The 20,964-nt window shown below is 35.4% G+C and overlaps 1 protein-coding gene across 1 annotated transcript in view; it reads left to right on the top strand.

Annotated features, from left to right (window-relative positions):
* The window catches only part of ARHGEF12 (Rho guanine nucleotide exchange factor 12), a 181,538-nt gene that overhangs the window by 40,077 nt on the left and 120,497 nt on the right, over positions 1 to 20,964 (top strand). Inside the window, 2 exon segments of the mRNA XM_033102250.1 lie at positions 18,540 to 18,563; positions 19,798 to 19,883. Coding sequence (XP_032958141.1) covers positions 18,540 to 18,563; positions 19,798 to 19,883 — 110 coding nt within the window.

Here is a 20,964-nt window from a genome sequence, read left to right as displayed (position 1 = left end):
AAAGTGTGAGGGTTGCCCTAGGTCACTTAAAGTTCAGATCTAATACATGATTCTGTTATGTGGAAGAGATTTTCATGGGTGGCTTATGAAAACAAGTCTCATTACTTTGAAATTTTTATCATAGATATACTTAGTTTCCATACCTGATCCTTCATACCCTGCTTTATTGTCCCTCGACCCCTTAGTCAGGGGGGATATACCTATAGTGCATATGGGTATCACCTTTTAACATATTATAGTGCACTTTTATTTATTAAGACCGTTATTTTTGTCTTCCTTTTCCCTTTCCCCCAGATATATTGCAAGGACCTAGACTAGTGCCTGGCCACGTAGTATGCAGTTATAAATTCGTGAATAAATGAACAAATGACTTTTATAGTACATTGGTAAAATATATAAGTAACTTCATACTTTTTAATACTGTTAGGTTCTCTTGGGGCTAAAATTATTCACTTTACTGTTACAATAATCCTTTAAAGAACATAGTGTGAGAATCTTGAAAACAAAACCTACACAGTAATAAAGTTTAGGCAAGCAAACTTAAGTTTGCTGAAATTTCCCCATACAAAATTATTGATAGAATAAAACTTAATTCTATCAAACCCGTGGTAACCACAGCTTTACCCAATAGTCTATTTTAAAATAGTTTACTAAAGCATTATTATTAGATGCTTCTTCCCCATATGCAAAGAAAACAATGGTAGCAAAATTCCTTTTTGGTTTATCTGTCAAATTATATGTACTCTCAAATGCTAATTTACAATGGGTAGAAAATGCACAGGCCATTACATCTTTTTTTTTTTTTAAAGATATGTAACGAGGTATGACATATGTTTACTAGTAGTTTTGGTTCATTTGACCATTTGGCTTTTTGAGACTTTATCAGCTTTACTGAGGTATAATTGGTATATAATAAACTGTGTATGTTGAAAGTATACAGTTTGATAGATCTTGATACACCAGATAATAAATATATCCATCACGCCAAAACTTTCTTCTTGCCTTTTGTAATTGTACTCTCTCAACCTTACGTATCCCCAGGTACACACAATTAATTATTTTTGGTATTTATCCTTTTGCTTCATTGATTTTGATACTGCACTGTTTTAGATCCTTATCATTTAAAAAAATCTGTACTATTAAAATTTTCTAATTGGTTTTTCAGCCCTCAGTTTTAACATCTTCCCGGCCCATTTTTCCATGCTGTTTGCAAGGTGGTAGTTTTGAAATACATATTGGTTCATATTACTGTCAGGTTTAAAAGCTGTCAGTGTTCCTGTGTTATCTCTAGCAGTGGTTCTTTGGAGGAGGAATGTTATGGACCTCTTTTTTTACTAAAATGTATTGGGGTGACAGTGTTCAAAAAACTACATAGGTTTCAAGTGTACAGTTCTACAACACATCATCTGTATATCACATTATGTGCTCACCACCCAGAGTCAGTTCCCCTTCCATCACCTTATATTTAATGTCTTTACCCTCTTCTACTATCCTCCCTCCTCCCTTACACTCTGGTAACCGCTAAACTGTCTGTGTCTATGAGTTTTTATTTCTTTCTTTGTCTTGTTCCTTTGTTGCCTTCAGTTTTATGTTCCCCATATGAATGAAGTCATATGGTTCTCAACTTTGTCTGACTTATTTAACTTAGCATAATATTAAGATCCATCCATGTTGAAGCAAATGTCAGTATTCCATCTTTTCTTATGGCAGAGTAGTATTCCATTGTGTATGAGAATGAGTTCGCAAACTCATCCTAGAAAAAGTGCTACATACCTCATCGCTGAATATCACTACGGTCACCTTCGAAGTACTCCCCTTGGGAAGCTATGCATCAACGCCAGCGCCTAGTCCACCCTTCAAAGCAGTTTTGGAACTCTTTTTCTGGAATGGCCATCAGAGCTGTCATCGTATTACCCTTGATGTTCCAAATGTCATCAAAATGTCTTCAGTATTTCCGTTATCTTCAGGGAAAGAAAAAAGTCATTGGGGGCCAGATCAGGTGAGTAGGGAGGGTGTTCAAATACAGTTGCTTGTTTACTGGCTAAAAACTCCCTCTTAGACAGTGCCGTGAACTGGTGCATTGTCATGATGCAAGAGCCATGAATTGTTGGCGAAAAGCTCAGGTTGTTTTCATCTAACTTTTTCATGCAGCCTTTTCAGCACTTCCAAATAGTAACTTCGTTCACTGTTTGTGCACTTGGTGCAAATTCATAATGAATAATCCCTCTGATATCAAAACAGGTTAGCAACATCCCTGCAACAAGTTTGCAAGCTTAATTGTCAGACCTCATATGTATGCGAAACCTCGAGATCTTATCTACCCACTTTTGCTCTTTGAGGGACCTCTTTTGAACCCTAAGATTTATGTAGCACAGTTTAAAATCAGTGCTGTAGGGAAATATTTAATTGTATAAAATTATGTTGATATTTTATTAAGTTAAAAAATTACCAAACAATATGTCCAGTATGCTTTAATTTTTTAGGAAAAATTTTTATATATATATTTTTACTATATACAAATATAGAAATCTGTCTCTATCTTGAGGAAAGATGAGGGGGGGAATACTCATTAAAATGCTGGGTGTTGAGATTGTGGGAGCGTTTTGTGTTTTGTCTGTAATTTTTAAAATTGTGTACATTTATTTCTTGGGGAATGAAGTGAAGACATTTCTTCATATTAAAAAGTAGAGAACCACTGCTTTATAGGAAAATTTACATGTTGGGGAAGATGAAAATCTTATTTCTCAATCCATGAGAAGAATGATCTTGAAAATGTTAGTGACGTTTATTTTAGAATGGTCAGTAGTCTTATGTGCTAAGTATGTTAGGATAAGTCACATTTTTAGCATCTAAAGGAGAAAATAGAACTGAATGTGAGTGGATTTAAAATGAATTGAACTTTGTAGTGATTCTCAGTTCCAGGATGATGTAAGTGGAACGTCAAAATAATTAAAACCTCTTCCTTCCAACTTTCCAAACTTAGTGCTGTGGTTAGCCATTGTTCCTGATAAGAGTATACCCCAGCTCTAATTTTTTGCTTTTGGATCAAGAAAATCTCTTGTAGAACAAAGTGCAAGATGGCATACATATAACTAATTTTATCACCTTTTCCCCATGAAATCAGAGATCATTTCTCTTTGTGGTGGTTTGCAAGTTTGACATATTCGGATTTGGCAGCAGAAAGCATAGTTTCCTGACAAACTAAGTGAATAGCTAGGATGAATTTTTAATACTTAGTGCCAGAACCAAACCATTTGTGAAGAGACATCTCTTTAGTTTAAAATTTAAAAATTCATTACTCATTATATACGCAGACAGTAAAAGTATTTCTAATGAAAAACAATTTCTTAAAATTTTTTAAAATTTATTTTTCAAACAGTTGATATACAAGGTTATATTAGTTTCAGGTATATATTATAGTGATTAGATATTTATACACCTTACGAAGTGCTCACCCCAATAAGTCTAGTAACCATTTGCCACCATAGTTACAATATTATTGACTATATTCCCTGTACTTTCTATCCCTGTGACTATTTCTGTAGCTAGCAATTTGTACTTTTTAATCCTTTTCACTTTTTCTCCTATCCTCCAACCCCCTCCCATCTGGTGACCATATAATTTGTTCCCTGCATCAATGAATTTGTTTCTTTTGTTTGTTCATTTATTTTGTTCTTTGGAGTCCACATACAAGTGAAATCATATGGCATTTCTCTTTCTCTGCCTGACTTATTTCACTTAGCATAACTCTGTAGGTACATCCGTGTTGTTGAAAATGGCAAACTTTCATTTTTTTTAAATTGCTGAATAATATTCCATTGTATATACATAGCACATCTCTATCCATTTGTATATCCATGGACACTTAGGTTGCTTCCATATCTTGGTTATTGTAAATAATGCTGCAGTAAACATAGGGATGCATATGTATATTTAAATTAGTGTTTTGGACTTCTTTTAATAAATACCCAGAAGTGGGATTGTTGGGTCATATGGTAGTTCTGTGTTTAATTTTTGAGGAACCTTTGTGCCGTTTTCCACAGTGGCTGCACCAATTTCCAGTTCCACCAACAGTGCACGAGGGTTCCCTTTTCTCCCCTCCTAACACTTATTGTTTATTGATTTACTGATGATAGCCATTCTGACTGATGTGAGGTGATACTTCATTGTGGTTTTAATTTGCATGTTCTTCATTATTAGTGATCTTTTCATGTGTCTGTTGGCCATCTCTATGTTCTCACTGGAGAAATATCTTTTAAGGTCTTCTGCCCATTTTTGAATCGAATCGTTTCCTTTTTTTTTGGTATTAAGTTGTATGAATTCCTTTTATTTTGTATATTGACCCTCTTATCAGATATATCATTTACAAATATCAAATAAGAAAAATTAACGTCATTAAAACGTTCATACTACCCAAAGCAATCTACATATTCAGTGCAATCCCTATCAAAATACCAGTGGCATTTTTTACACAAAACTAGAACGTTTTTGTCCATGAATATCCTTTCATTTATTTACATCTTCAATTTCTTTCTTTAATGTCTTTTAGTTTTCCAAGTAGAGGTTTTTGACCTCCTTGATTAAATTTATTCCTATGTATTTTATCCTTTTTGATGCAATTACAAATGGGATTGTTTTCTTAATTTCTCTAATAGTTCATTATTGCAATAATATTGCAACATTATTGAACTATTGCAATAATGAATAGTTCATTATTCATATAAAATTGCAACTGATTTCTGCAAATTAATTTTGTATCCTTGTACTTTATTAAATTCATGTATTCCAATAGTTTTTTTTGGGTTTTTTTTTTTTTTCTTTTTTTGGTGGCATCTTTAGATTTCCTTCTATATAGCATTAATATTATGTCATCTGCAAATAATGACAGATTTACTTCCTAGTTTGTATACCTTTAATTTATTTTTCTTACTTGATTGTGGCTAGAACTTCCAGTACGATTTTGAATAAAAGTGGTGAAAGTGGACATTCTTGTCTTGTTCCTGATCTTAAGGAAAATGCTGTTGGCTTTTCACCATTGAGTATGATGTTAACTGTAGGTTTTTCATATATAGCCTTTATTATGTTGAAGTAAGTTCCCTATAGCACACTTTGCTGAGAGTTTTCAATCATTAACGGATGTTGGATTTTGTCAAATGCTGTATCTGCATTTATCAATATGATCCTGTGGTTTTTACCCTTCATTTTTTTTTTAATGTAACTACTTTAATTGATTTGTGGATATTGAGCCAAGCTTGCATCCCAGGAATAAATCCCACTTGATTGTGGTGTATTATCTTTTTGTACTGCTGAATTCAGTTTGATAACATTTTGTTGAGGATCTTTGCATCTGTGTTCATCAGGGATATTGGCCTAAAATTCTCTTTTTTGGTAGTGTCTTTGTCTCATCTTAATATCACAGTAATGCTAGCCTTATAAAATGAGTTTGGGAGCCTTCCCTCCTCTTCAGTTTTTGAGAATACTTTGAGAAGGATAGGTATTAATTATTCTATGAAAGTTAGTTGAAATCTGCCTGTCATTTATCTGGATTTGGACTTTTGAGTGTTGAGAGTTTTTTGATTACTGATGCGATTTCGTTAATATTTATTGCTCTGTTCAGATTTTCTTTTTCTCTTGAGTCAGTCTTGAAAGATTGTATATTCCTAAAAATTTATCCATTTCTTCCAGGGTGTCTAATTTGTTGGCATATAATTGTTCATAGTATTTTCTTACAATCCTTTGTATTTCTGTAGTGTCAGTTGTCACTACTTCTTAATTTACGATTTTATTTTGGGGGGCCTTCCATTTTTTTTTCGTTATGAGTCTGACTAAAGGTTTGTCAGTTTTCTTTAGGTTTTCAAGGAGTCAGATCTCAGTTCATTGATTTACCATTTTTTTTAGACTATTTCACTTATTTTGCTCTGATCTTTATTATTTCCTTACTTCTACTCACTTTGGGCTTTGTTTGTTTTTCTTTTTCTAATTCCTATTCTTATAGTCTTTAGATTACTTATTTGAGATTTTTTTCTTGTTTCTTGAATAAGAAACAAATATTACTATGAATTTCCCTTTAGAACTGCTTTGGCTGTGTCCCATAGAGTTTGTGTTTTCATCATTTATCTCAAGGTATCTTTTGATTTTTTTCCTTGATCTCATTTTTAACTCATTCTTTGTTTAGAAACATGTTATTTAGCATCCACGTGTTTGTGTGTTTTTCACTTTTCTTCTTGTAATTGATTTCTGGTTTAATACCATGTGATCAAAGAAGATGATTGATGGGATTTTCCTCTTCTTAAATTTATTGGGACTTTATTGTGACCTAACATGTCTATCCTGGAAAATGTTCCATTTGCAATAGAAAAGAAAGTATATTCTGTGCTTTGGGTGTAATGTCTGAAACCTGTCAGTTAAGTCCATCTTGCCTAATATGTTATTTAAAACCACTGTTTTCTTGTTGATTTTCTGTCTGGGTGATGTCAATGGGGTGTTAAGGTTTTCTTACAAATGTCTTAATGTCAGTCACTCCCTTCAGGTCCATCAGTATTTATGTATTTTGGGGCTTCTTCATCAGGTTCATAGATATTTACAAGAGTTATATGCTTGTTGGATTGATCCCTTTAATTATAAAATGTCCTTGTATCTTGTTACAGCTTTTGTTCTAAAACCTACTTTGTCTCATATATAACAGACTTCTTTCAATGCCTTTTGAATGAATTATTATTTTCCATCCTTTTCCTTTCATCTCTGTGTGCCTTTCGATCTGAAGTAGGTCTCTTGCAGGCAGCATTATGTATGGTATCTTCTTTTCTTATCCATTCAGCCATCCTAGGTCTTTTGATTGAAGCATTTAATCCATTTAAATTTAAATTAGGTGAAATCTGGAACATGTTAGTCCAAGTTTATGGGGATAATGTCATGAAGGAAATGGCAGTGTACAAATGGATTAAATGGTTTTCTGAGGGGCGAGAACGTGTCACTAATGAAGAGAGGTCAGGCCAGCCAGTAATGAGCAGAACTGACAAAAACATTGGAAATATTCACTGAACTGGGCATCAAAAATGTCAGCTGACTGTGAGGAGCACAGCAGACCAAGTAAACATTGATAGAGAATCAGTTAGGAAAATCTTAACTGAAAATCTTGACACGAGAAAGGTGTGTCCAAAAATGGTCCCGAAGGAGCTCACTGATGAACAAAAGCAAAGGAGAGTCGAAGTTTGCTAAGACCTTTTGCAGAGGCAAGACGATGTTTTCGGCCGTGTTATCACTGGTGATGAAACATGTGTGTACCAATTTGACCCTGAAACAAAGTGTCAAAGTGCACAATGGAAGTCAGTCAGTTCTCCAGGACAAAGAAATTTCCATCAGTCCAAATCAAGACTGGAAACGATGTTGCTAACCTTTCTTGATATGAGAGGAATTACTCCCTATAAATTTGTACCAACTGGACAATTACCCAAGTTTACTATTTGGAAGTGCTGAAAAGGCTGCGTGAAAAAGTTACATGAAAACGAACTCAACTTTTCGCCAACAATTCATGGCTCTTGCATCAAGACAATGCAGTAGCTCATATGGCACTGTTTGTGAGGGAGGTTTTTCAGTTTTTTGTTTTTTTTCTTAATTAAAATTTATTGGGGCAACAATTGTAAGTAAAGTTACATAGATTTCAGCTGTACAAGTCTGTAAGACATTATCTGTATCTCACATTCACCACCCAGAGTCAGTTCTCTTTCCATCACCATATATTAGACCCTGTTTACTCTCTTCTAGAGCGCCCCTCCCTCCTTTCCCTCTGGTAACCCTTAAACTATTGTTTATGAGTTTTTGTTCGTTCATATGTTTGTCTTGTTCCTTTGTTGTTTTCAGTTTTATATACCACATATTAGTGAAATTATATGGTTCTCTACTTTTTCTGTTTGACTTATTTCGCTTAGCATTATAATCTCAAGATCCCTCCATGTTGTCACAAATGGTACTATTTCATCTTTTCTTATAGCCGAATAGTATTCCATTGTATCTATATACCACAGCTTCTTTATCCATTCATCTATTGAAGGACATTTTGGTTGTTTCCATGTCTTGGCCACCGTAAACAAAGCTGCAGTGAACATTGGAGCACACATGTCTTTATAGATAAATGTTTTTGCATTTTTTGGGTAGATACCCAGGAGAGGGATTGCTGGGTCATATGGTAATTCTATTCTTAATTTTTTGAGGAACCTCCACACTGCCTTTCATAGCGACTGCACCAGTCTACATTCCCACCAACAGTGTATGAGGGTTCCTATTTCTCCACAGCCTCTCCAACACTTGTTACTATTTGTCTTGATGATAGCCATTCTAACTGGGGTGAGGTGATACATCATTGTGGTTTTTATTTGCATTTCTCTGATGATTAGTGATGTTGAGTATTTTTTCATGTCTATTTGCCATTTGTACGTCCTCTTTGGAGAAATGTCTCTTCAGGTCGTCTGCCCATTTTTCATTTGGGTTTTTTGTTTTTTGTTGTTGTTGAGTTGTATGAGTTCCTTGTGTATTTTGGATATTAGCCCCTTATCAGAGGTACTGTTTGTAAAAATCTTCTCCCATTCAGTTGGTTGCCTCTTTCTTTTGTCGATGGTTTCTTTTGCTGTGCAGAAGCTTTTAAGTTTAATATAGTCCCAGTCCTTTATTTTAGCTTTGATTTCCCTTGCCTTTGGAGTAAAATTCGTAAAATGCCCTTTGAACCTAAGATCTATAATTTTAGTACCTATGTTTTCTGCTATGCAGTTTACTGTTTCAGGTCTTATGCTTCGGTCTTTGATCCATTTTGAATTAATTTTGGTGCATGGTGACAGATAGCAGTCCAGTTTCATTCTTTTGCACGTGGCTTTCCAATTCTCCCAGCACCATTTATTGAAGAGGCTGTCTTTTCTCCATTGTATGTTTCTGGCTTCTTCATCAAAAATTATCTGTCTATGTTTATGTGGGTTTATTTCTGGGTTCTCAGTTCTATTCCTTTGGATGTGTAGCTGTTTTTCTGTTTTGATTATTGTTGTCCTCTAGTACAAGTTAGAGTCAGGGAATGTGATACCTCCTGCAGTCTTCTTTTTTCTTTGGATTGCTTTGGCTATTCGGGGACTTTGGTGGTTCCATAAAAAACTGATGATTTGTTGTTCTATTTCTTTAAAAAATGCCATTGGGATTTTGATGTGGATTGCATTAAATCTGTATATTGCTTTGGGTAATGCGGACATTTTAACTATGTTGATTCTTCCAACCCATGAGCACGAATGTCTTTCCATTTCTTTCTGTCTTCTTCAGTTTCTTTTAGAAATGTCTTATACTTTTCAGCTTTATAGGTCTTTCACATACTTGGTTAAGTTTATTGCTAGATATTTTTTTTTTTTGTTGCAAATACAAAGGGAATTGTGTTTTTCTTTAATTTCTTTTTCTGAGATTTCATTGTTAGTATGTAGGAATGCAATGGGCTTTTGTATGGTGATTTTGTAACTGGTAACTTTACTGTATTCGTTTATTGTTTCTACTTGCTTTTTGGTGGAGTCTTTAGGGTTTTCTATATTTGGCATCATGTCATCTGCAAAGAGTAACAGTTTAACTTCTTCATTCCCAATTTGGAGGTCTCTTATTTCTTTCTCTTGCCTGATTGCTCTGGCAGGGACTTCCAACACTATGTTTAAAAGCAGAGGTGATAGGGGTCAACCCTGTTGTGTTCCTGAACGAAGAGCCAAGGGCTTCAGTTTTTCACCGTGAATTATGTTATTAGCTGAGGGTTTGTCATATATGGGTATATTATGTTAAGGTATTTTCCTTCTATACCTATTTTATTAAGTGTCTTAATTATAAATGGATGTTGTATCTTGTCAAATACTTTTTCTGCATCAAATGATAACAATCATATGATTTTTGTCCTTATTTGATGTATCACGTTTATGGATTTGCGTATGTTTGAACCATCCTTGAGCCCCTGGGATGAACCCCACTTAGTTGTGATGAATAATCTTTTTAATGCATTGTTGCATTCGATTTGCTAGAATTTTGTTTTGGATTTTTGCATCCATATTCATCAGAGATATTGTTCTATAGTTTTCTTCTTTTGTATTATCCTTACCAGGTTTTGGTTCAGGGTAATGTTAGCCTCATAAAATGAGTTAGGGAGTACTGTCTCTTCTTCAGTTATTTGGAAGAGTTTGAGCAGGATTGGTATTAGATCCTCTTTGAAGGTTTGGTAGATTTCACTACTGAAGCTATCTGGTCCCGGACTTTGGCTTTTGGATAGTTTTCAGATGATTAAGTTTCCTTACTGGTGATTGTTCTGTTTAGATTTTTCTGATTTCATGATTCAGTCTAGGAAGGCTATATGTTTCTAAGAACTTGTCCATTTCTTCTAGGTTATTGAATTTGGCGGCATATAGTCCTTCATAGTATTCTTGGATGATCCTTTGTATTTCTGTGGCATCCATAACTTCCCCTCTTTCATTTCCAATTTTTCTTATTAGTGTGTCTTTTCTCTTTCTCATTTAGTGAGTCTAGCAATGGGTTTGTTAATATTCTCAAAGTTTTTTAATATTCTCAAAGAACCAGTTCCTTGTCACATTTGTTTTTTTCTCTTGTCTTATAGTTCTCTATTTCATTTAGTTCTGTTCTGACTTTTATTATTTCCTTTCCTCTTTTCACCTTGGGTTTCATTTATTCTATCTTTTCTAGTTCTTTAAGGTGTAACATGAGGTTATTTATTTGGGATTCTCATTGTTTCTTGAATTAGGCCTGTATTGATATAAATTTCCCTCTTAAATCTGCTTTTGCTGTATTCCAAAAATTTTGGTAGGATGTATTTTCATTCTCATTTCTTTCTGTGTATCTTTTGATTACTCCTTTTATTTTTTCTTTGACCCGGTCATTCTTTAAATGTGTGTTGTTTAATTTCCACATATTTGTGTTATTTTCCTGCTTTCTTTTTGCAGCTGATATCCAATTTCAAAGCCTTGTGATCAGAGAATATGCTTGGTATGATTTCAATCTTTTTATATTTGGTGAGGCTAGTTTTATTTGCCAATATATGGTCTATCCGTGAGAATGTTCCCTATACACTAGAAAAAAATGTATAGTTCTAGGAAGGGCTCAATAAATGTGAATTATGTCCATTTCATCTCATGTGTCATTTACCACTGCTATTTCTTTATTTATTTTGTTTTTGAATGATCAATCCATAGCTGTCTATGATCCATTTATGTCCCCTACTATAATTGTGTTTGATCAGTTTTTCCCTTTATTTCTGTTAGTAGTTGCTTGGTATATTTTGGTGCTCCCTGATTGGGGCATAATTATTGATGACTGTTATGTCTTCCTTTTGTATAGGTCCTTTTATCATTATGAAATGTCCATCTTTCTCTCTTGTTACCTTTTTTATCTTGAAGTCGTTTCATCTGATATCAAGGGGTACACCTGATTTTCTCTGGATACCATTTGCTTGTAATGTCAATTTCCACTCTTTCCCTTTGTATTTATGTTTGTCCTTGTAGCTGAGATGTGTCTTCTTGGAGAGAGCATATGGTTGGGTTTCTCTTTTTGATCCAGTTTGCTACTCTGTGCCTTTTTATTGGTGAATTCAGTTCCTTTATATTTAAGGTGATTACTGATACGTGAGGATTTCCTTTCATTGTATCTTTAGTTTTCTGGTAAGACTGTGTCTCCATTGTTTCTTTGCCTTTTTGTTCTTGTTTATTTCTTTGTGGTGGTATTCTGTAATTTTCCCCTTGTTTCTTCTTTCATTACATTATATATTTCAGATTTGAATTTTTTTTGAGTGGTTACCTTTAAGTTTATGTAAAAGAATGTTTCATATTTAGAGTATTCCATTTTCTTCAGCATGCCTACTATCTCCATTCCCATATTCTGATTCAGGCCTTTACTGTCCCCCGCTTTTCTGTTTTTGTTGTCCCTATTCATGCTGGTTGAATAGCCTCCTTCAGTATTTCTTGTAGTGCAGGTTGTGTGTCACAAAATCCCTCATCTTCAGTATGTCTGGAAAGGTCTTTATTCCTTCCTCAAATCTAAAGGATATCTTTGCTGGAAATATTATTCTTGGTTCATAATTTTCTCTTTTAATAGTTTGCATATTTGATTCCATTCCCTCCTGGTTTGTAGAGTTTCTGATGAAAAATCTGATGATAATCTAACGGGCTTTTCTTTGTAGGTTTTCTTCTTCTATTTCCTGGCTGCCTTGAGGATTGTTTCTTTGTCATTAATTTTTGACAGCTTCAATACAGTGTACCTTGGAGAAGGCTTGTTGGGGTTGAGGTAATTAGGTGTTGTATTTGCTTCTTGGATTTGAGGATCCAGTTCTTTCCACAAGTTTGGGAAGTTCTCATTGACTATTTGTTTGAATATACTCTCTGTTCCCTTCTCTCTTCTCCTGGTATGTCCATTATTCTTACATTGTTCTTTCCGATGGAGTCAGAAAGTTTTTGTAGAGTTCTTTCATTTCTTTTAAGTCTCAAGTCTCTTTCTTTTTCCATCTGTGTCATTTCCAGATTTCTGTGTTCGATGTCACTGATTCTTTCCTCCATCTGGTCAACTCTAGTACCTAAGCTGGCTATTTCATTCTTCATTTCTTTTATTGAGTTCTTACTTTCCAAAATTCTATTTGGTTCTTTTTAAAATTTCAGTCTCTTTGGTAAGATGTTCATTTTGTTCTTTGATTGTATTTCTTAGTTCATTAAACTGCCTGTCTGTGTAGTCTTGCATCTCATTGAGATTTTTAAGAACTGCAATCTTGAATTCTCTGTCATTTAAGTCTCATATTTCCATGTCTGTAAGTTCATTCTCTGGAGACTTTTTGTTTTCTTCCTGAGCTGTCTTGTTACCTTGGTTATTCATGGCAATTAATGATTTATTATTTCTCTTCGTAGACATCTACAGGAGTGGGTTCTGCAACAGGTTGATTGAAAGAGGTCTTTTTTTTTTTTCCAGTAAGTGTTGGTAGAATGTTTCATTTTCTGTCCAACTGTAGTCTTTTATTCTCTCTCACACTGTGATGTTATATTTTCTCTGCAGTATTCCAGCTTCTCACAACATAGGGAGATTCCCTGGAAGGCGGACTTCTCCTCTGTGAACAGTTCGCCTATGTCATAGCACACCTCTTTCATAGGGAAATGTAGAAAGCTTCTGAAGTTCCAAAGCTTCCTGCACCAAATTCAGAGCCTGTGTGTTTCAGCAGTTGTGTTTACTCCAGTAGGGATCCACCTGGATAGGTGGGGATATGGGTGGGGTGGGTTGTGAGAGGTGGCCCAGAGCAATGGCGGTGACCACCACCACAGCCGGTCCTGCTTCCACAGCTCCGTCACCTTTGCTGGAATTAGTTGGGCTGGGAGTCTGTGTTTGCGGTCCACAGTTCTCAGAACAGCAAATATTCTGTTCTTTTGATCTGACACTGCTACTGTTCCACTTGTAGCACTGGGCAGGAGGGGGCGGGGCGAGCTCTGGGAGGGTAGGGAGGGGGTGGCCAGTCTCAGTGCCTACGGCTTCCGTTCTCTGCTGGGCAGTGAGGGCTTAAACTACCGTTTTCAGCCTTCTTCCCTCAGTCTTTGCTCTGAGCTCCCCTCGGTGAGCGTTGGGTTCAGCCGTGTTATATGCTGTCTCCTCAGCCCTGTGGGCCATAAGCAGAGCCCTGACAGTCCCAGTTCTTCCCTCTCCCGCGGCTGCGGTTGTTCTGGAATGCAGCGAGCTCGGAGCCCTGAGCTAGGTCTGCGTCCTGAGCCCAGGCGTCCCCGTCTCCTCACGTCTCCCTTGTCTCCTCCCCTGCTTGTACAATTTTCCCACCTTTAGATGATTTCAGTAGTGCGCCTCTTAGTCTTTACTGTTTCCTGTGCAGGGTTCCTTTGTGGAGTTATAGTTGTTCAATTTTTTGTATATTCCAGGTAATGATTTTAAGGGGTTCACCTAATGCCACCATTTTTATGACGTCATTCCAGCTGCATTCTGGGCCCGATTCTTCTCCATACTGGCTTTTTCATGGTATTAAAATGGCTCCAGCAATTCCACGACTCACAGGTACACATAAGATGTTCAACTCACCAGCGCATACTGGAGTGAGAGTCTCTTTCTTATCCCCCACATACCTTCTTTGCAAACGTTACAGGTAGCGATGTGATTATTATGGAGGCTGAGAAGTCTCACAATCTGCAGTCGGCAAACAGGAGAACCAGGAAAGCCAGTAGGGTAATTCAGTTTGAGTTTGAAGAGGTGAGACTTGGGGTGCCAGTGGTGTAAATCTCAGTCTGAGTCTGAAGGTCTGAGAACCAGGAGTAACTGTATGGGAGAGCAGCAGAAGATGGATATCACAGCTCGGGAACACAGGGTTGTGAGGGAGTTTTTAGCCAGTAAACAAAGAACTGTATTGGAACACCCTCCCTACTCACCTGATCTGGCCCCCAATGACTTCTTTCTTTTCCCAAAGATAAAGAAAATATTGAAAGGAAGACATTTTGACGACATTCAGTACATCAAGGGTAATACGATGATAGCTCTGAGACCTTTTCCAAAAAGAGTTCCCAAAGTGCTTTGAAGGGTGGACTGGGCATTGCAGTCAGTGCATAGCTTCCCAACAGGAGTACTTCGAAGGTGACCGTGGTGACATTCAGCAGTTCGGTATGTAGCACTTTTTCTAGGATGGGTTCATGAATGTGATTGTCAGACCTCATATGACCAATTTTTTAGCCCTTAGACCTGCCTTTTGTAGCATTTGATAGTATTGAGTTTCTCTTCTTCCTTAGCCCCTAGGACAGCCCTTTCTCTTCTGTGATTTATCTTCTTAATCTCTTGCATTGGCTCTTTACATCTATTTTCAATGGTTCAGAAGCTGGTCCTCCCCCCCCGCCCCCCCCCCCCCCACCCCCCCCCCCCCCCCCCTCCCCCCCCTTCCCCGCCTTCCCCCAGAATTTAGTCCTTGATCTTTACATGCTTTTTTGAATTTTAGTGACCATTCATGGGTTGATGACTCAAATCTACAGACTCTAGTCCCTCACTTTCTTTGAGGTTGTAGCTTCCTATTCCCAGCTATCTGATTACATCTCTATCTCAGTATCAACCAGCTGGTAGGGAGTTTACAAAACTGGGATTCTCTTGGTGATTTTCTTAGCTAGTGCTGAGGAAACAAGTGAAATAGCCAGGAAGGCCCTAGACATTGTTAGTTATGCATGAACATACATGTGAACATACATAGCTTTTTGTTTACCACATACTCTAAAGTGGAATTTTAGTGATTAGAAGAGAAGTTCTGTGATTTAAAGTTTTTGTGTGGGAAAAGTTGTTTGTGTGTACTTTATGAATGTAGTAAGTAGACTATGATAAGCAAGTTATGCTCTAGGGTAGTTCTTGTTCTTCATCTGTACATTCCATTTTTGTCTTTTTCTCCCCTTCTTTCCATTGCTTTGTAAGAGAAAATAGCTCACAAAGTGTCTTACAATCAGTAGTCTGGGAACTTTTGGGCTTCTTTACCAGAATTTTCCTGGATGTTTTAGTCCCTGGGTAAGCCTCGGTGTTTTGGGGTAGGAATTTTTATAATGGCTATCAGGAGAGTGGCCAAGGTTGGTAACTGCAAATATATACCCTTTGCAGAAACTCAGTTGGAAATTCTCTTCTGCTAACTCTTACCGTGTTTCTCCGAAAATAAGACCTAGCTGGACCATCAACTCTAATGCGTCTTTTGAAGCGAAAATTAATATAAGACCCGATCTTATTTTAGTATAAGACCAGTTGTAATATAACATAATATAATATAATACCGAGTCTTACATAATAGAAGACCAGGTCATATAATAATAATATAAAACCGGGTTTTATATTATTTTTTGCTACAATGGATGCATTAGAGCTCATGGTCTTATTTTAAGGGAAACACGGTATATTCACCTATAAATTAAAAAAAAAACACACACATATTTTCACAAGTAAGTTCGGGAACTCATCCAAGAAAAACTGCTATGTATCTCACTGCTAAATATCACTACGGTCACCTTCGAGGTATACCCCTTGGGAGGCTATGCACCGACACCAGCGCCTAGTCCATCCTTCAAAGCAATTTTGGAACTCTTTTTCTGGAATGGCCATCAGAGCTGTCGTTATGTTTCCCTTGATGTCCTGAATGTCGTCAAAATGTGTTCCTTTCAGTATTTGCTTTATCTTCAGGCAAAGAAAGAAGTCATTGGGGGCCAGATCAGGTGACTAGGGAGGATGTTCCAATACAGTTATTTGTTTACTGGCTAAAAATTCCCTCACAGACAGTGCCATATTAGCTACTGCATGGTTGTGATGCAAGAGCCATGAATTGTTGGCGAAAAGTTGAGGTCGTTTTCTTCTATCTTTTTCACGCAACCTTTTCAGCGTTTCCAAATAGTGAACTTGGTTAACTGTCCAGTTGGTACAAATTCATAGTGAATAATTCCTCTGATATCAAAAAAGGTTAGTAACATTGTTTGACTCTTGATTTGGATTGATGAAACTTTCTTGGTCGTGGAGAATTGACTGACTTCCATTGTGCACTTTGACACTTAGTTTCAGGGTCAAATTGGTACACCCATGTTTCATCACCAGTGATAACGTGGCCCAAAACATCGTCTTGCCTCTCCAAAAGGTATTGGCAAACTTCGACTCTCCTTTGCTTTTGTTCATCAGTGAGCTCCTTCGGGACCATTTTTGCACACAACTTTCTCATGCCAAGATTTTCAGTTAAGATTTTCCTGTTTCTCTATCGATGTTTACTTGGTTTGCTATGCTTCTCACTGTCAGCTGATGATTTTGATGCCCTAGTCAACGAATATTATTTGCAATGTTTTTGTCAGTTCTGCTTGTTACTGGCCACCCTGACCTCTCTTCATCAGTGACACGTTCTCACCCCTCAGAAAACCGTTTAATCCATTTGTACACTGCCTTTTCTCCATGGCATTATCCCCATAAGCTTAGACTAACATGTCTCTGATTTCACTTCCACTCTTGCCAAGTTTAACAAGAAACTTAATGTTTGTTCGTTGCTCTAATTCAAGCTCAGACATTCTCGTGATGGCACATGAAAACATGCAACAACAATAATGAACACCACTTAGGTAGACACCCTCCCCATGTCGACACGTACATAGCTGTGAGACACTGATATACCAAGGTTATGAAATCTTACCAAGCTGTTTTTACAGTGCTGCCAATGTAAGCACACAGGGTGGCAAGTTCGCGAACTTAAGGAGGTTATTAGTCCTCGTACTTGGGAAATTTTACTTTGGAAGATTTGGTAATCTTGTAATCCTTATATTCTCTAGAGTTGTGTTCTCTTATCTCAGAACCCGCTTTCCTTGTTATTCTGAACTTTGTTGTGAGTTAAAATGTTATCAATTATTAGGGAAGTTCTTTGTTTCTTAGACTCTTTTTGGATCAATTTTGATTTACATGGGAGTTAAAGGGAATTGTACTTAAACTTATACTTTTGAGGTTTTTTTTTTAACGTAACTACACACCCTGCCAAATAACCATTCAAGTATCTTTTTTTAATGTGTATTTCTATCTGTTTTTACTAACAGTCTTTTTCAAAAAAACCAGTTTTAGTTATATTTGTGATAAACTTTGTACTTGTTGCTTAGACTAAACAACGGAACATAAAATACCACAGGTAAAGATAATTTCCGAAAAGGACAGAAATGAAAAGAGAAATGGGAGGAAATTTGAGAACATGTTTTAGACTTGGATTAGCATTTTTGTGTAACCTCAAATTGTTATTAAGCCTCCAGTAATATTGTTTTTAATAAAAGACAACCAGGAGGAAGTGCTGTAGTCCTTTTCACTTACAGAGCCAAAAAAAAAAAAAAAAAAAGACAAAGTACCCTTTGTTTTTACTTTTGGAACATATTTTTAATAACTGATAGTACTCCAAGGTAACTTTTTCTAGGATTCTGTTATTAAAGCTAAACAGAAAAACAGAAATAATTGAGGATCATGAGTTGATCATGATCAAAGGATAGACAGATCAATAGAGCAGTAATCAGCACCCAGATATTTTCGGGGGTGAGGAGAGGTGATGGGAAAGAAGGAACTTTTTTTTGTTAGGGAAACTAAATATAATATTTGAATGGTGAACTATTTCTCTTTGCCTTGTTACAGCACTACCCCGCCTCCCGCCCCGAATCTGTAAGATGGAAATGATGTCTTCATGGTTGTTTTTTTTAAGGATTAAATGAGATTATACGTGCAAACAGTTTTGAGTAGTTCTTACCATATAGTAAGCCCTCAATAAATTTAGCTGTTGCTATTATTATTTGGATTTTTAAAAAGAGAACCCATACTCAGGGACAGCTGATGATAAATATGCCTGCAATTTAAGATTTAAAAAAGTAGTTAAGATATTAAAAATATTACCCAGCTTCTTACTCCACCTGTTTGTTGAATTGCTTTGGGAAAATTAGCATAAAATTTAAATCCCTGATTCTGGTTCAGTAGAATGAATAAATTTAATGGCAGTCTTATAAGTGAAATAACTATCTATCTGTTTTTCTTTGTTTTAGGTTTCCCCTCAAAAAACCTATAAGGTAAGTTGTTCAGTTGCATTTCACACATTTAGGTAAAATTTTAATTGGAAGCATTCGTTTGAAATTTGTGTGGATTTTATAGTTTTTGAAAACATTTATTTCAGTTTAATATTCTAAAATGTTTTACAAATTTTAAATATAACAGGTGTTGCCTATTTTTTCTGGAGGATGGCATAGTTTTGATAATGTTTTCAATCTTGGCATTTTAAAAGTTTGTTCAAATTTATGCTTAAGGTCACTCCCTATGAAAATTTAATTTTAAAATTTACTATGACTGTTTTCTGTTGTGAATAGCTTGGGGAGTGTAAATGGATTGCCCGTTTTTTATGTGTTTTATCATCTGGAGTACTGTAATTGCTTTAGTTAATGAATTTTGTCAAACTGGATCAGTCTTTTTTACTTGAAGACAGTAAGGAAAAAAATCCATAATGTTCAAATATGTGCCCATATCTATATCTCCATATTTATTAATTTCCCAGAATTAAATGCCTCTTCCTCAATACTTGTTATTCAACATCTCTTTTTTCTTTCGTCTTAATTGTCATAAATATTATTTAAAATGCTGGTAATATATCATTCTTAATTCTTGTACATTAATCATTTTTAGTGACATAGTGCAGGATACCAATGTTAATCTTGGCATTGAATTACTTAGTAATGTATGTATTATAGTTATGGTCTTATTTATCGCCCAGCCATTAGGCCATAGGAAAAATAATAATTCTAAGTGTCATTAAGGTCTGGCTAAGACTGCTGTGGCTAGAACTACAGGCAGGCTTAAAGTGAGCTTCCCTGAGATTTTTTTTTTTTAACTGCTGTCTTCAGTGCTGTATTTACACAGAGATTTTGAATCTGACCATGGTATATGTAGGGTTGGGAAATGTATTTAATTACTTTTGGCACTGTTTTCTTATCTGTTAAATGGAATAATAATGATTAACCTTTGAAAACCACTAAAAGGATTTAAGCAGTTATTTCTAAGAATAAATAGACTTTAATACTAAATATTACTTTATAATTTTTAAGCACTTTTTATAACCAAGTAAATAGGCTCTATTACACATAGCATAGTCTATTTTAAAACTTCTTGAAAAATATGAATTAGAGAAGTTTATGAGACTGTGTAAGATAAACTGATTTCTTGGTTTCTCTTTGTAAGACATGGGAGTTTTAAATTAAGTTTTTATTTTAATGAGTCTCGTAGTAAATATTTGATTGCTTTGATTTAATTTAGGCATGGAAGTATTTTGAATCGAGAGTCACCAACAGATAAGAAGCAGAAAGTTGAACGCAGTGGGTCACATGATTTTGATCCCGCAGGTAAAACACTGTTTTTCTAAAGAATACTGACAGTAGTGAACTTCAGAATACTATAACTTAAGCTACATAACTTCCCAAAACACCTGTTTTAGAAGTAGCTGTTCAATCTGTTTAGGACTCTCTTCCTCTTCAGTTATATAAACCTTTGCCTTTAGAAGGAATGGAAACATTTTTAATTTTCAATACTATGAATGCATCATTGTAGAGTGTATTACATTTAAAGATAATGATGATAATAGAAATACTCATTATATCATAATTGGATATTTTGGTAACACCAAGGACTTAGTATTAAGACAAATCATAGGCATCAATGACATGGTAGTATGTCATAAAATCAAGTCTATAACAACTACCAATTTCTGTAGCCATTTGAAAGTTCAGGTATGATCATGGTAAATTGAGTATTAAAATACACTTCAAAAATTATTTCATTTTAGAGTAAGCGAATGAAGAGATCCCTTTTTTCTTCAGTCAAAAAGTATTCTGATTCAGAGCTGTCTTTTCAACTTCAGTAGTGTTGATCATTCCTAGAGTTTTCATGTTAGTAGACTTTCAACTAGTTATATTCTTAAATGTATACATATAGTTGAACTTATCTTGTAAAGTATAGGCTTTTGCTTTCTCCTTGTAAATTCACCCAGTATTTGATTTATAAAAATTGCTAGATAATTTTGCTTTCATTACTTGAAATTTATGTGTGTTCTTTGTGTACATACTATTTTATTCAGTAGTATGTTCCTGACAAAAGATAAAATAAGTATATGCTAAGGTCCCAGATACATAAATACATATCTATTTTTAGATATTTTATTCAGAAATAAAATTTTTAATTTTAATAGAGAGTAGGTATATTTTTTGTCTAATTAAGATGCTTCATGCTTTTGGTATTAACTGCTCTTTATTTTGAAAAAAATATTATAAATATTTTTTAAGAAGGGAAGAATAGGAAAGTGAATAGTTAATAATTTACCTGCATCTTAGTAGTAGCTAAAAATGAAACCACAATCAATCAATTTAGAGGTTTTGGTGGTGGGAGTATGTAATGTGTAACTTCTGGATATCATTAAAAGGTAATTCT

The sequence above is a fragment of the Rhinolophus ferrumequinum genome, unplaced genomic scaffold (genome assembly GCF_004115265.2).
Source record: "Rhinolophus ferrumequinum isolate MPI-CBG mRhiFer1 unplaced genomic scaffold, mRhiFer1_v1.p scaffold_58_arrow_ctg1_1, whole genome shotgun sequence".
In the NCBI taxonomy this organism is placed as follows: Eukaryota; Metazoa; Chordata; class Mammalia; order Chiroptera; family Rhinolophidae; genus Rhinolophus; species Rhinolophus ferrumequinum.
Note: the sequence above shows the minus strand (reverse complement) of the source record. Positions and strands in the feature narration are given on the sequence as shown.